The sequence below is a fragment of the Phocoena phocoena genome, chromosome 9 (genome assembly GCF_963924675.1).
Source record: "Phocoena phocoena chromosome 9, mPhoPho1.1, whole genome shotgun sequence".
Classification (NCBI taxonomy): domain Eukaryota; kingdom Metazoa; phylum Chordata; class Mammalia; order Artiodactyla; family Phocoenidae; genus Phocoena; species Phocoena phocoena.
The window spans coordinates 59,235,808-59,251,060 of record NC_089227.1 but is presented as its reverse complement, the minus strand read 5'-3'; the positions used below and the strand labels follow the sequence as shown (position 1 = coordinate 59,251,060).

Below are 15,253 nucleotides of genomic sequence, written 5' to 3'. Positions count from 1 at the left end.
TGGAAAATGTACCTATTTTTCTTTTTTAAAGATAATGTTTATTTTTCCCCCCCGCAATTTAAAAAGTAATACACATGCATGTAGAAAATTCAGTAGGATTGCAAGCTTGGCCAGTAACTGCTTTGCTCTGGAGGGGATGTCTGGGACCTAGAGAGCGGACAGAGATGCCAGGGGAGAGGAGAACAGGACAGGAGTTAGGGACACACAACCAGCCAGCTCTCTGCTGCCCTAAAGCAAAGATAGCGGCTCACCCCTGTTATCAGAGATTTGATCAATCTGTGTTTCAGATGAAGGTGGGAGCTGGGTTGTGGCGGAGTGAGGCCAGGGCCAAGGGGTCCCGGGCTCCTGGGAGAGGGAACACCACCCTCTTTCTGGGATTACCCAATCTTAGGGAATTGGGGGGAATAAATTAGAGAAGAAGTTTTCTGGACAGAGAATCCCCTTTTACCTTCCTGGAAGGAGACGGGAGGGAGGGAAGCTGGCTACACAAGAAGTGCTGTTGTTTTTTTCCCACAGGAATGCAAAGATTCTTAGAGGACACATGTACCAGGATAACATTTTGGAAAAAAATAAACTATCGCAATACTTACGTCCTAATTCCCTTCTATTCTTTACAACTAGACCTTACAAGCTGAAGCTTTAGTCCTAGGGGAGTGAGGTCAAACACTCTGGCCTTGAGTTCTCAGATCAACTCTCAAAAGCCTAGGGCAGTGATAGCTTGGGAAAAAGGGGTGTTCTGGCTTCTCAAATTTTGGTTTTAAATCTTGAGAGTCAATGTATGGAGGTCTTGCAGCATCGCTTTTCCGGGGTGAGGATGAATGTGCTGTGTGACATAAGAGCAACCCTCCTTTCCAAAAGGAGACCAGTGTCCCCAGTTCTTTTGGGAAGGAGATTGGGAGAAATTTGGCTAGCACCCATGTTCAGCGGGTCTAAGCTGGAAGGTGGAAAAGCCTCCTTTGCAGCAAGAGCTGGGGCTGGAAGAAGGCTGGAGAGAGAGAGAGAGAGAGAGAGAGAGAGAGAGAGAGAGAGAGAGAGCGCGCGAGGGAGAGCGAGGGAGGGAGAGGGAGGGAGGGACGTGGAGAGGATAGAAGGACAGAGGGCATTGGAAAGTTTCCCACATCAGAAAGGACAAAAGCTGGTGCCACAAGAGGTTTGAGGCTGAGATGTCCAGGACACAACCTGACAGGGCAGGGCAGGGGGTGACCGCAGCAGGAAGAGGCACACGCAGCGAAGGGCACAGAAACCTGACACCCCTGACCCAGGTCACTCTCTGGGCGGAGAAGGGCAAAAAAAAAAAAAAAAAAAAAAAAAAAAGGGAAAAGGAATATCCCAAATAGGCAGTTAATCTGAAAGCAGCTTTGTTTGAACTCCCTTGAATGGACGTGTTTCAGGGATGCCCAGCAGCAGATGTCAGGTGTCAAGAACTAAGTTAAATTCAATTGTTCAAAAGAAGAAAATGACAATCTTGAGCATCTGAAGACCCAGTGTGTGGCTCATCAGCCCCTTTAGGCATGGATTTAAAAGTACCCATCATGTATATATCTATGATCCCAACTTTTCAAAAAAAAGAGCCTGCACAAAGACTGGGAAGAAAGAGATGAAGGGAAAAAAGTTAACAATCTTCCCTTTCACGGTGGGGCTATGGTGTTTTCCACCTTGTAGATTCCTATATGCTCTAATTTTCCCAAATTAATTGGGTATTAATTGATTAACTTTTTAAGAACAAAAGTAATACCTACCCACAGTGGGAAAATTCAAGATTTGAAAGTTAAAAGGCACGAAAGAAATAAAAATATAAACAGTAGAGAAATAAAAATTCCCTTTCCCTAATGGTATCTACTGAACACACTTTCTTGTGATTCTTCCTAGGAAGAAAATATGCATATATGTTTCCTGAATAGAGCATGTCTTACTTTTTGAATGGAACAACAAAAACTTTCATTTTTAAAAAAGAAAGGGAAACACAGAATATGAAGTTTTTAAGCTAACTTCCCTCTAATACGATATATTCCTTTTTTACGGTTAAGAAAATGTTTCTTTGGTCTCGTTTCACTCTATAGTTTATGTGGATGGTGGGATGGGGGGAGGTTGGACTATGAAAACTAGAAGGTTATTCAACAAAACTTTTATGCAAAAAACGGAAAGAAACAATAAATAGAGTTTCTTTTGGAATTCATGTACAAAAATGTTCTATTTGAGAAGTATACAATAGGTTTTCATTTTCTCTTTTTTAAATTAATTCTCTTTTCTTTTGCTCTATGAGCAAAATCCAAATCAGTATACTGAAGAAAAATAAGTCCTATTACAACCAGGTTAGATGTTAGGGACATGGGGGTGGAAGAGAGAGGAGGCCAGCGATGCAGGCAGGTATTCCAGAGCCCCCAGCTGAATTCCCAAGGCCCAGTAGGAAGGTTCAGAAACGCAGCCGTGGCAATTAGGAAGTGGCTGCTGAACTGGGACAAATAAGAGGGTCATTCATCACGGAAGTGAAGCTCTGATGGGTAAGGGAATAGAGGAAGAAGGTTTTGGATTGGCTGGGAGAGCTCTGGGAGCTGAAAGAGACTTTAACCTTATAATGCCTCCAGGTGGGACATGGGAAGAAAATCGAATTATGCATCTGACTGACATCCTCCCCACCTCCGCCTCCGCCCTTTGCTCTGTCTGGGTGGTTCTGCCCGCTGTGAGCTGTGCACCATGCCACAGCCTGAGACTGCCAGCTATTTTTATGGTAATGCGTATTTGCTTTGCAGTAGGTTTCTGAGAAAGTTAAACAAGAGATGAAATTAAGAGAAAAATGGGGGGGACTTCCCTGGCGGTCCAGTGGTTAACACTTTGCCTTCCAATGCAGGGGGTGAGGGTTCAATCCCTGGTCGGGGAGCTAAGATCCCACATGCCTTGTGGCCAAAAAACCAAAAGATAAAACAGAAGCAATATTGTAACAAATTCAATAAAGACTAAAAATGGTTCACATTAAAAAAAAATCTTAAAAAATATAGAGGAAAATGGGGGAAATCATAATTATGGTATTAAGGCAATTTGGCTAATAGATCCATGTCAAGAGAAATAATCATTTTGGTTTTAGGAGACTGCAAGGAAATGGGACGACTTTCCTGAGCTTTGCGTTTACTGAGGTAGATGAAAGTAAGGAATTCAGCCTCAGTTCACATTCTTCGACACCCTAGCCGTTCATATAGTATTGAAGTAAAAGTGAAATGAAATACTAAGAGAGCCACAGTTATGAAAAAATGCCGCCTTACGCCTTATGTTTCAAATACTTGCCAGGCACTCAGTGGCTGCTTTTATGAAGAGAACTGAATGTAGCAGGAGATAGTCTCCCTCCCACATTCATGAAGCCAAGCACCTGAATATTATAAGAAAATTCAGTACAAAGGGATCTGATTGCATTTATCCTTATTATAAAACTCTTGCACAATGGACATTTGAGGAAGACTACATATTGGAAAATTTTTAGTATTTAAATGACATAGGAAGTGACTACTTATTACATTATTAAAACAATGAATAGCATAATACATACTCTCTTCCATAATATTTTGGTCTGTTTCCCACCTATATTGAAAAGAAGAAACGTGTTAGTAATGCACTTGGATTCCAATCAGATAGATAAAAACACTATTCAAATAAACAGAGCTAGAGTCCTGGGAATAATTTTATTCCAGTTTTTATTCCCCAAACCAGAGATCTAAGACACTCTGGAGTTAAGCAACACATTCCACTCTCTTGAGTAAAAATGACCTAGAATTGCCATATGTCTCTAACCATTAGGCTCACTCCCCACCCATACTCAATCACCCAATAAAAAAATTTTTGAAGGAAACACAGTGAGGCTTATTTTAATATTAGGGAATTTATAAAAGTATTACAAGGCTTCATCCTGATGGACAGAACAAATAGTTTTAGCATGAATAGAACACAAACATTTATTTCAATCTTCACCTAATTGTTTCATTATGTATTTATAATAAAAATGGGGAGTGCACCCGGATTAAAAAATAAGTCTATTTTGGTCTCTTTCCCGATAAAATCAATATCCTAACATTCTTATTTTTTTCATCAAATGGTGAATGGGCTAAAATTCACTTGACACCAGAGGTACAAGCTTTGGAGGATAAGATTTATGAGTTGACTGAAAAGCATAAACATTCCAGAAAAGATTTTTCAATCACATCTTGAGCCTTGGGGTTATCACATTGGATTTCTGCCACATATATGTGATAATCTACTTTCATATGAACTTTGTTTTCTTACATTCAAGGTGTTGGAGTTGGTAAGAAATTAACATGAGTTCTCATGTTCAGCTTTTATTCTTCTAGTCTGATTCCAGGGACACTGAGAACATGCAGAGCTACATGAAGTTACGGGTTTCACTGGTGGTTATAACAGCAAGATCACGTTTGTTTACTAGGGTAGAATATGAGCTGGGCAGCTATGTCATTTACAGTCACTTCTGTCTACAGTCAAATGGGCAGTTTTCTCAGCAGGGCACCGTGGTGGGATGTGAAGGCAGTTTCCCGGGCTATCTTTACTCTCCAAAGGATGCAGGGGACCCGAGTGGGCAGTACGGAGGTATGGACTAGAGGAAAAGGTTCAAAAGGGGGAGCCGGGTCTCTGTGGACCATCTTGACAAGCCTGCCTTGGACAAGCCTAGCTGGCATAAAACTAATCATCCAGATACTTCTAAATACGTGTTCACTCTTCTGTGCGTTTTACACCTGAAAAGCACTGAACCAAGAGAGGGCATTCATCACTCTTTAAGGTTTGAAGCCTGCTGTGTGTCATTTATGAAGGAAGATCTAAATGATATGATTAATCGAAGCACAAAGTGTGTAAAAAGGCACCTTGTTATCTGATTACTCTACATGCTGGAAAGCTTTTGAATGGGAGTTGACACATTTTGTCATTTACACTGTTCGACTGGCTTTCACAGTTCTTTCTTACTCTCAGGGTACTGTAGATAAGGTGGCTGCAACACCAACATGCCATAGAAGAAATTTAGAATTTTAGAAAAGCTGATGGAAGTAGGTAATATATAATATGCAAGACATCTGTCCTTTCTTTGAGAGTCCATGTTCCACATTTTGAAATGACTCCCTATTTATCAGGACAATTTTATTTCCATCTTTTTGGCTGAGCCATAACACAGATTTGCAAATCTAGGTGTAGCTACCAACCCCATTCCCTTTCCTCCATCCTCTTATCTTTCCAAAAGAGAAGGGTAATTTTTTTTTTAATATGCGAAAGACAAGTTTTATTTGCCTCCAAGGGACTTAGGTAATTTAGAGAAATTTAAAATACAGTTAGTTGGTAAGGGGGAATCATCCCTCATCAGCAGCTACCGAATAATCAAGCCTAACGACCCAGTTGGGCCTCAGAACACTGTTAACCTGTCTTTGCGTAAAAAAGAAATGACTACAGTTTTAATTATAATTTGGGGTTATCCATGTAGTCTGACCCCTCTCCCTCACAACCCTTATTCCATTGAATATTGACTCTACCAGTTGAAAAGGAAAATATTTCCTTGAGATTAATAAAAAAACAAAAGGGTGGTAGACTATAGTAAGAGAAGGGTAATTAATCTAATTTCCTAGATGGACAGCATGGTAGATGGAGCTTACTATGAACTCCTGGCGTGCAGGTAAGTAGTTAATTTAATTGACTCTTAAGAAGACAACAAATTGCTTTCAGTTCATCCATCACTCATAAAAATATATGGTACACTTATGTTCAGAGCTCTGTGCTCAGCCCTGTCATTGTTCATGAACTGATGACATCACAGGTGTGAGAGGAAAGCTATAAGGAGCTCAGGGGTGTTCTGTACTTGCAGTAAGAGGAAACACTTGAAAAAATCTAACATAGGCTGCCAAATAGGGAAGTCAATATCTAGGGTGCCTTGAGGAATACCAAATAAGATCCCGCCTGCAGGACCCTTTGATCCAATTGAAGAACAAATCTGCATATGAAAACTGCAAGAAAATAAAACAAGAGCACTGAACTGTGTGGGAGAGACTACCCGTGGAATAGGGCCATACAATAGGTCCCCAATATTGCGCAAAACGTATACTAGAATATTATTCTTTATTTAGCTGAAATCCAAATTTAACTAGGCATCCTGTTTTTATTTCATTTTTTCTAAATCTGGCAACCCTACATAGGGAGAGAGGAAACGTGGAAGTAAGAGAGAGCGAAGACAGAGGATGTGGGCAGTCATCTGATCACTGCTCCCACTGTCCAGGCTGTTTTGATAGTGATCTGATTCAACCTGTCATCCATCTGTTGTCTCTGTTGCTCTTAAAGAAAACATAGCTCCCTCGTTAATGTTAAAGAGAGAGAATGGCTGGGATAAAAAACAAATACAACTATCACCTCTTCCTTTCCTAAACTTTTGCTCACAGGAATCTAAACGTAGTCTTTCTCTCCACCGTTCACTAAGCTTTTAACCAGTCAAGAGCTTAATATAAGTTAAACGACCCCAGAAAAATCATAGAATGTGCACATTTTTTTAAGGCGGATAATTTGGGATCCTCGGATCCAGACAAAATACAGTCGGCTGATGTCAGGGCTCCAAGGGACAAGGGACCTGACTAGAGAAACTAGAACCTCTACCCTGTGATGGAGTAATGCCTTAAAGGAGCCTGACTCTCTCCACGTGCTGCCCCACATTAGACACTGATGGAGTCAGGACCCACCTGTGAAATGCTGATTTGTTTTTTTTTGGTACTTGGGCCTCTCACTGTTGTGGCCTCTCCCATTGCGGAGCACAGGCTCCGGACGCGCAGGCTTAGCGGCCATGGCTCACGGGCCCAGCCGCTCCGCGTCATGTGGGATCCTCCCGGACCGGGGCACGAACCTGTGTCCCCTGCATCGGCAGGCGGACTCTCAACCACTGCGCCACCAGGGAAGCCCGCTGACTTGTTTTATTAAAGAAGCCATAGCATTGAATTTCAATTTCCAGGTGTATGAGATTCTCTTCAGTGAATGAGACAGAGGACAATTGATAAATAAAAAGTAAGGCAGCTCAGAAGTTCTTGCATTTTCATTGAGAATTATGCTTGTTAAAATCAGGCAACTTGACAAAAAATGGAGGGCTAATTTAGGTGTTCATGTGGATTCAGGAAGGGACAAAGATGTAACATATCCCAACGTGAATGAAAGTTGGTTCTGGAACTTCCCTGCCACTGTGATTATCCTAGGATAACCCATCACCTTGGTGAAACTGGTCTTTGAGGATATGACTAACAGAAATCGGATCTGCAATGCCTGCCCTTGGGGTTTAGTGATCCAGCTCCAAGAAGTGAAAGAAGCCTCACCCTTTTCAGGACAAAAAAGTAATAATCCGTATACATATTGCTGGATCTTCCAATACTGGATCCTTTCATGATCTACCTGGTTCTGAAAGGAACACCTCTTTCTGCAAAAGGATACCAAGTAGATCGGTGAGCAAACAAACACCTGAAATGGGTCCTGCCCAAGACACAGGTGCATTTCGTGTGTGGGGTGTGACTGTGAAGAATGGTGGCTGATTCTTTTTATAAATATAACTGAACATCATATTCTAAGTAAGCATCACATACAGGAGAAAGTCCCTCAAGGTAGGTGATACATGACACTGATGTCACTGTGGATGAAAACACTTTTGGAATTCCTCTTTTGGAACTGCCTTAAGAATCACTACCCTTTTTCTTGGATATACTTAGAGCTGCTTCTCAAAGTGTGGTCTCCAGGATGCTCGTTAAAGACGGCAGGATCCTGATCCTTTCCTCAGGCAAACTGAATCAGAATTACTTAGGGTGGGGCTTTAATCAAGTTCCCCTGGACGACATTTAAGCATACACTAAAGTTTCAGAATCACCTGGTAAATAGAAACATACATTTATTTTTTGAGAATGGATTTGAGAGTGGATGTTATTGTGGCAAACAGGTGTAAGTTATTCACAGCCGAATTCGGTAAATAGGGTGAGTGATCCGACTTGGAAACACATCTGAGACAAAAATGAGGCATGATCCTAAGATACTAAGATTTGCACCGTGACTTATTCTGAAGGTTCTTTAGAAGAGCATTCCCAGCACACTCTAGGCAACGGGAAATTGGTGGAATAAAAGCACAGCTTCCCAAGATGACTGACTGGAAAGGGACCACCCTCATGTAATACATGTCAAACTATTTCATGACTTTATAGTCACACCTCATATATAATTATTGCCAGTACTGTGACTACTGACGATGGTTCTAGTCCTGTCTAGCCCTGTCCATACAATGCACCCACCCCCCGCTCAACAGTCCATCGTTTTTTGTATGTTCTTATTTTAAGATCCTGAACTTTCTTTTAATAAAATAAAGGTGGATCACAAGATGGTTGAAAGCGTGGGCTCTACACTCAGACTGCCTGTCTTTGAGGCCAGATCAGTGTGTCCATAAGCAGGTTACTAATCTGTTACTCAGTTTCCTCATCTTTAGAGTGGGGATGATAACAAAAATACCTGCTTCACTGAGTTGTAATAATTGAGTAAATACATGCAACATGGTTGCAACAGTTCCTGGAGTACAGAGATATTCAATGAATATTAGCTATTACTGGTGTCCAGAGAGACCCTCCTGTGTAGAGAAGGAAGAGGTAGGCCCATTATTTTCTGTGCTCTTAAAGCTCCTTTTACTGATCTCTGCTGAAAAACTTGACATCTCACCATATTTTAAATCTTTATTGGGCTGGTCCTTCTCTAACTTTTCTGTGAGTGTTTTGAAGCAGCCATTTTTGTCTTCATCATCATTGTATTCCTAGGATTTCACCTGATGTCAGGCACAGGGTGAATGCAGGCACCTCTTGTTATCTGAATCAAATCCATTCCTGAAAATGTGTGGGGCAGCAGAGTTTCAAATAGCAAGAGCCTATATTCCATTATTTTAAATGGAAAAAAAATAATAATTAATTCTTAGAGCATCCCAAAATAGCAATGTCCCAGATATTACTAAAATTCTTTTAAATAATTATATAACAATCTGATAAGAATTTCTGCATAATATAAAATATTTAAATGCCAATTACGTAATTGTTTAACACTTCATGATGTAATTAATAGGTATGTTTATGTACAGTCCGCAGCTGAACAGAATAGGAATTTCATTATCCTTCTACACTGAGCATGTTCTATAATAAACAATGAAATAACATTGCCAAAGATTTGAAAGATACTGTCTAAATCAGGCCTGAATTGGTAGTGCCCCCAGGTACCTGGCCCAAACAAATACTGAGGAGCTAAACCCTCAGGGGAAAGTGGGGGGAGTTATGGGTATAATGCGCAATATGTTTAAACAGGAGGTAGAACAGGAGGACTCTGAGGTATGAGAGGAGCCCCTCTTCCATCACCTAGCTTTCCTGCTACTCAAAGTGTGATCTGGGGACCGGCAGCATTGGCATCACCTCGGAGCTTGTGAGAAACGCAGAATGTGCATTTCGAAGGGGAATCATATACACATTAAATTTTGAGAAGCCGTCACACATAGGAGAACTTGTGACAGCAGGTTTTTAACTGGGAGAATGATTTTGGCGAAAACCTTCTGTAAGTTGTTACAGCAAATATTCGGAGAGTGATTGTTCTGAGAGCAAAGGGTGCCTGTACTCATTAAATGTTTGCAGAATGAGACAAAGATCATAAACGAAGAGCCCCGCTGTCAATTCAATGGCTGTGTCACCCTGAATAGGTTATTAAACTTCTTTGCATCTCATTTCCCTCGATTTTCAATAAAACTGGAGTTATAAAGATGTACTATTTTAATAAGGCTCTTTCAAAGATTAGGTGAGATAACGCATGTAAAAACCGGTAGGGCTTGGGAAAAAAGTTGTGGTAATAGGCTAACATTTACTGAGTGGCTATTCTGTGCCAGGAACCGTCCTTAGGGTTTCACGTGTTGATCTCATTTAAGCCTCCAAACAAACCTATGAGGGAAGTGAGTGCGATTATTTTACACAAAGCCCTCAAATAACTAGCCTGAGGTCATAGATCTAGTAAGTGGCTTTGGACTCAGCACACAAACCTTTGATGGCTTCATTGGCTAGCAAAATTCTACGGACTGGTTTCAGACTGAATTATCTGAATTGCCCTTGATTTTTCTTTGCCAGGACTGAACACCTTAAAATCTCCTTGGACTTCTGTCAATGAGTTAACAAATGAGAACTTGGAATAAATTTGCCTAGATGTTGTGATATTCTGGGTCTCTCAACGATTTCCCTGTGATTTAGAATTAAATGTATTCCAAACTACCTGGTTTGTTTTTCAATTTATTCTTCTAATTTTAAGGAAAAATTCTCAGCATTTTGCAAAGCTTGAAAGAACAGTAGGGTGACAGCTGCATAGTGAGAGACAGGAAGCATAAGCCTTAAATGAGTTTGCTTTATAGTCAGATTATCATTGCCTAGATAAACACACGTTCTTTTATATTCAACACAAAGGCATTTAAAGAATATTGTGAGTCCCCTGTAAACAAGGTTTCCAATTATTGAAAAAACTAAGCTTTTATAATCCCTCAGCAGCTGGTATGTGTTAAGTTTTCGCCTAATAGAAATAATTTAAAAACCCAGTTTAGCAACCTCCTACACAGGGCAGCTAGACTGCTGGATTCTCTGAGATACAGATCAAGTGTAGGAGAAAAGGCTTTTGATGGGGGGATTTGTATTGGTGATACTGGGGCAATTTCATCCAGAAAAAAAATAAATATGGATTATTCCCTTCTAATTAGAAATCAAAGATCCCTGTTGAAAGGGAGAGAAAGAAAATGCAAGTACTGAAATTTACACTCTTGTGGTCAGATTGCATGGTATAGAATGAAAATTGAGCAAACGTGAAATCTCCGGTTTCTTTTCTTTAGTTTTCCTCATGGCATTACTTTAACCTTTCCAGGATTCTGATGGCGTGTTGATGAGGTACATTCCTTCCTGTCTTGATTAGAGTGTATTATAAAAAATCTACTGACCAGTCTTTCTGTAATAAACCTCCTTAAAAGATTACCAATGGTTTCCCTAAGTTACGTAAGTACCCACAAGTCGGGCGCCTTAGTAACCTACTATAAACATTCTGCTAACATGTAGATGCGCACAATATCAGGTTGCGTGCTCAGGACCAAAGCAGTTACCGTTCATTTGGTTTGTTTTCTGCCTTCTTCTCCTTTTTTTCTCATATTTTTCCAGGAATTATGATTTAAAAATCAGTGACAGTATTAGAACAATTAAAAAGACTTTTCATAGACCAGTGGTTTTCAACTGGGAGGGGAGGTGTTTTTCATTCCCCAGGAGATATTTGGCCATGTCTGGAGACAGTTTTGATTGTCAATGACTAGGGGGAGGGTGCCACTGACATCCAGCAGGTAGGAGTCCAGGGATGGTGGTAAACATCCTACAATACACAGGTCAGAAGACCCGAAATGTCTATAATGTTGAGGTTGAGAAACCCTACTTTAGACTAAAAGAACTTTGAACTCTTGAGTATTCCCAAGGAAGATCAGTAAAAAACATTCTTTTAACTAAAATGCAAATAAGCAACAAATACTTTAAAAACATAAAATAAAATGGAGTAAAAGGAAGGTAAGAGGTAATACTTGTTTTTGATAATACTGATAATTTATAAGAGCAGCTTTTAAGAAAAGACAGAAATACCTCCAACTACTCAGGGAAATAGCTCAGATAAATAAATAACTGAACAGACTAACGGCTCAATCAGATTAATAAGGGAACCAACCTCTCTCCCCCCTTGGAAAAATTATAAACAATCTAAAGTATGAAAAACACTAAAGAAAAAAATTTAAGATATTATTCAAGAATATCAATCACGATATGCATACATGTGAACTAATCGATACATATACACTACCGAATGTAAAACAGTTAGCTAGTGGGAAGCAGCAGCATAGCACAGGGAGATCAGCTCGGTGCTTTGTGATGACCTAGAGGGGTGGACTAGGGAGGATGGGAGGGAGGCTCAAGAGGGAGGGGATATGGGGACATGTGTGTGCATATGGCTGATTCACTGTTGTGCAACAGAAACTAACACAGTATTGTGAAGCAACTATACTCCAATAAAGATCTATTTTTTAAAATAAATAAATAAATCCCTCACGCCATGGGACCCCACACCACAGCATGTTGCTTTGAAACTATGCCCTGATCCCTGGGCTGGAAACAAAACTTCCACCACTCACGCTCCCAGTGTTAGAGAGCACACTCGGGGGTGGGGTGGGGTGGGGTGGGGTGGGGGTGAAGCATTGAATGGCTGTCTAGTACGTCAGTGATGTCCTGATTTCCCAGGTTTAGTTATATAAGCACCTTTACAAAACAAGCATCATAAAAGAGGAAGGTGAATTGCCCAAATTCGTTATATTTGGATTTGAAAAGTACTGGAAGGGTAACTACACCCAGACACACACTCATACAAATACCCATGCCTTTGCACATTCAGCCCTTTGCTCCTGGTTCTGGGTTTCTCCAGGTTCAGACCTACTGACCCTGACCCAGAACCCCACAGAGGGCACAGACCAGGAGGAGCGGAGGAGGAGGCAACACCTCACAGGTGCCTTCAGTGTGTGTGCTTCAGTTCTCCCAACAGGTGAGTTATGTAGAGACCGGCATTCCTAGTCCACAGAGGAGAAGAGGGAGGCCCCTGTGACTACATCACCTGAAGATCACACAGCAGCATGGAGATGAATCCAAACCGACATCCGACTGACACCAGAGCTCATAACCTTCTCCTACACCGAGAGGAAGGGAAATTGTCCAGGGAACAAAAGAGATGGTGCACTCACAGAAAACACCGACTCTGCTGTAAAAGGTGGGTTGATCTTCAGGTGTTAAACCCCTCAACCCTCCCATTCTGGAGACCTGGGTGGGCTGACTGTTACAGGAATACAGTAAGTCCCTTACATACGAACCTTCAAGTTGCGAACTCTCAAAAATGCGAACGTGCCTCTGGTTCCAGCAAGGAACCAGAACCTGTGCCATCCACGTCAGGCGTGAGTGAAACTGCAGCTTGCCCTCCGTCTCCTGTCGCTGACGATCCTTCAGCTCTACCATCTCCCACCTCCTCTCCCTCCTCCAGTCAGTGACTCGTCTTGCCTGTTCACTCGACGCCAGCCCCTGTGTGCCAGCTGTTATACTGCGCTACTGTACTTTTCAAGGTACTGTGCTGTAAGCTTAAAAATGTTTTCTTTCTTTTTTGTTTGCTTGTTTTTTATGTTTTATTTGTGTGAAAAGTATTATAAACCTATTACAGTACAGTATATATAGCCGAGTGTGTTATTTAGGTACCTAGGCTAACTTTGTTGGACTTACGAACAAATTGGACTTACGAATGTGCCCTCATTACGGAACTCGTTCGTTATGTAGGGGACTTACTGGTATCTATTCACCACATCTGATGGCCAACCTCCTTTTCTCCCCACCCCAGTGAATGGTACTACTCAGGGCATCAGCCACCCAGTGCCCAAGCCAGAAATTGTCATCCCAGATTCCTTCTTCTTTCCCAACCCCACTGTCATTAAGTCCTGTCCATTGTATGTAATTTCTTAATTGTTCTTGAAATGCTCTCTCTTTTTCCTCATGTTCACTGCACTACGTAGTCACCTGGACCACTGAAATTGTCTTTTTACAGGTCTCCCTGTCTGCACTTTAATCATCTTCCAAGTTATCTTTCACACTGAGGGCAGAAAATGCAGATCTCACTGTGTTACTCTTTGCTCCAAATTCTTCACTGCCATGTGGTCAAAACCACACAACTTAGTGGGGCCTTCCCAGACTATTCTACTTAAAAGTGGTGCCTCCTTTCTTTGGCAGACCCCATATCTCTTCTCTGGTTTATTTTTTTTCACTACAGTTATCATCATCTGAGATACTATATATTTTAATTGTGGGTTTTTTGCCAGTCTCTCCCATTCAAATAGAAACTACACAAGGGCAGAGATTTTTGTGTTTTGCTTACTGCTGTATCTCCAGAGTCTAGAACAGAGCTGGTATATAGTAGGTGCTCAATAAATATTTATTGAATGAATAAATGAATAGTATACAGAATCTTCCTTTCTTTAATTGGTAATCTTTTGATGTTCCAACTACCTGCTTTTTTTTTTTTTTTTTTTTTTGGCAAAAACTCCTATATATTCCAGCTCCTCCCTTACTTCTTCAGAGCAGTCCCTCAGAGCCATCTGAGAGGCTGTCTCCCAGGCTTAAGTCCTCAGTTTGTCTGCCAAACAAAACATAATTCTCAACTTCTAGGTTGTGCGTTTTTTCAGTCGACAGTCCTGAGCACACACACTCCTGTCCCACCACATCCTCGTTCCCCAATTCTTTCAGTTCTTAATACAGAATGCCTTGTAGTTTCACACCTTGGTTGTTCATAGACTTTGGCCATTCTTCGGTTGTGATATTTCCTCTGCCTGGAATTCTAATACTTGCTCTCTAACCTGTCTATCCCCTAACCTGGCAAAATCTCACTGATCTTAAAACTAAGAGGCAAGATGCTACTATGGTAGGAAAATCTTTCCGGGCCAACTCACACGAGTTTAGGTATGGTTTCCTAGCCTCTCTATGAACTTTATAAAGGCCTCAGTTAGGGCCATGATCTTATTAGGATTGGGACTGTTGGCCTTTACAACCTCAGGATGTGAGCTCCTTATGCAAAAGGCTCCTGTGTTTTCACCTCTGTTGTCCTAGCAACCAACAGCATATGTTATACAGAGCTCAGCTTCAATGGAAGTAATACATTATTTGAAAGACCGCTCTGCTAATGGCCCTACATTCCCTTCCTGGGCTCACTGAAATTTCAAAAGGGGCCTGCATGGCAAGATAGGCAGTACTGCTGGCTCACACCTTGGTCCTTTATGCTTCTACACCATAGGACAAAACTTGCTCCCCTCCCAGTTTTCCGAATCTCCAAAGAGTGAAGGATGACGCCCGCAGCGAACAACCACGACTGGTAGTCAGTGATTCTGCTAATCAAATTCCTGCACATTCTCGGGCCAAGGGGTGAACATGTGAACCAATATAAGCTGCTCAGATGCTCTGACCCTGGAATTTGCAAGTTGATGAAAAGCTATTAAGAGAAATGGTTACAGCTGATTCACATGCATGGCAGAGCCTAACAGCAACAAGAAAAATAATTGCTAATAGTCATTAAGAACTCACTATGTGCCAAGAATTGTTCTAAGCACTTTCTTGCCGTATGTTGACGCATTCAGTCCTCATGACTAGCACATAGG

The 15,253-nt window shown here is 41.3% G+C and overlaps 1 protein-coding gene across 1 annotated transcript in view; it reads right to left on the bottom strand.

Moving 5' to 3' along the window:
• CHN2 (chimerin 2) overlaps positions 1–15,253 on the bottom strand; it is a 331,855-nt gene that overhangs the window by 126,794 nt on the left and 189,808 nt on the right. The window contains exon 4 of the mRNA XM_065884486.1: positions 3,539–3,570. Coding sequence (XP_065740558.1) covers positions 3,539–3,570 — 32 coding nt within the window. The remainder of the gene's footprint in view (positions 1–3,538; positions 3,571–15,253) is intronic.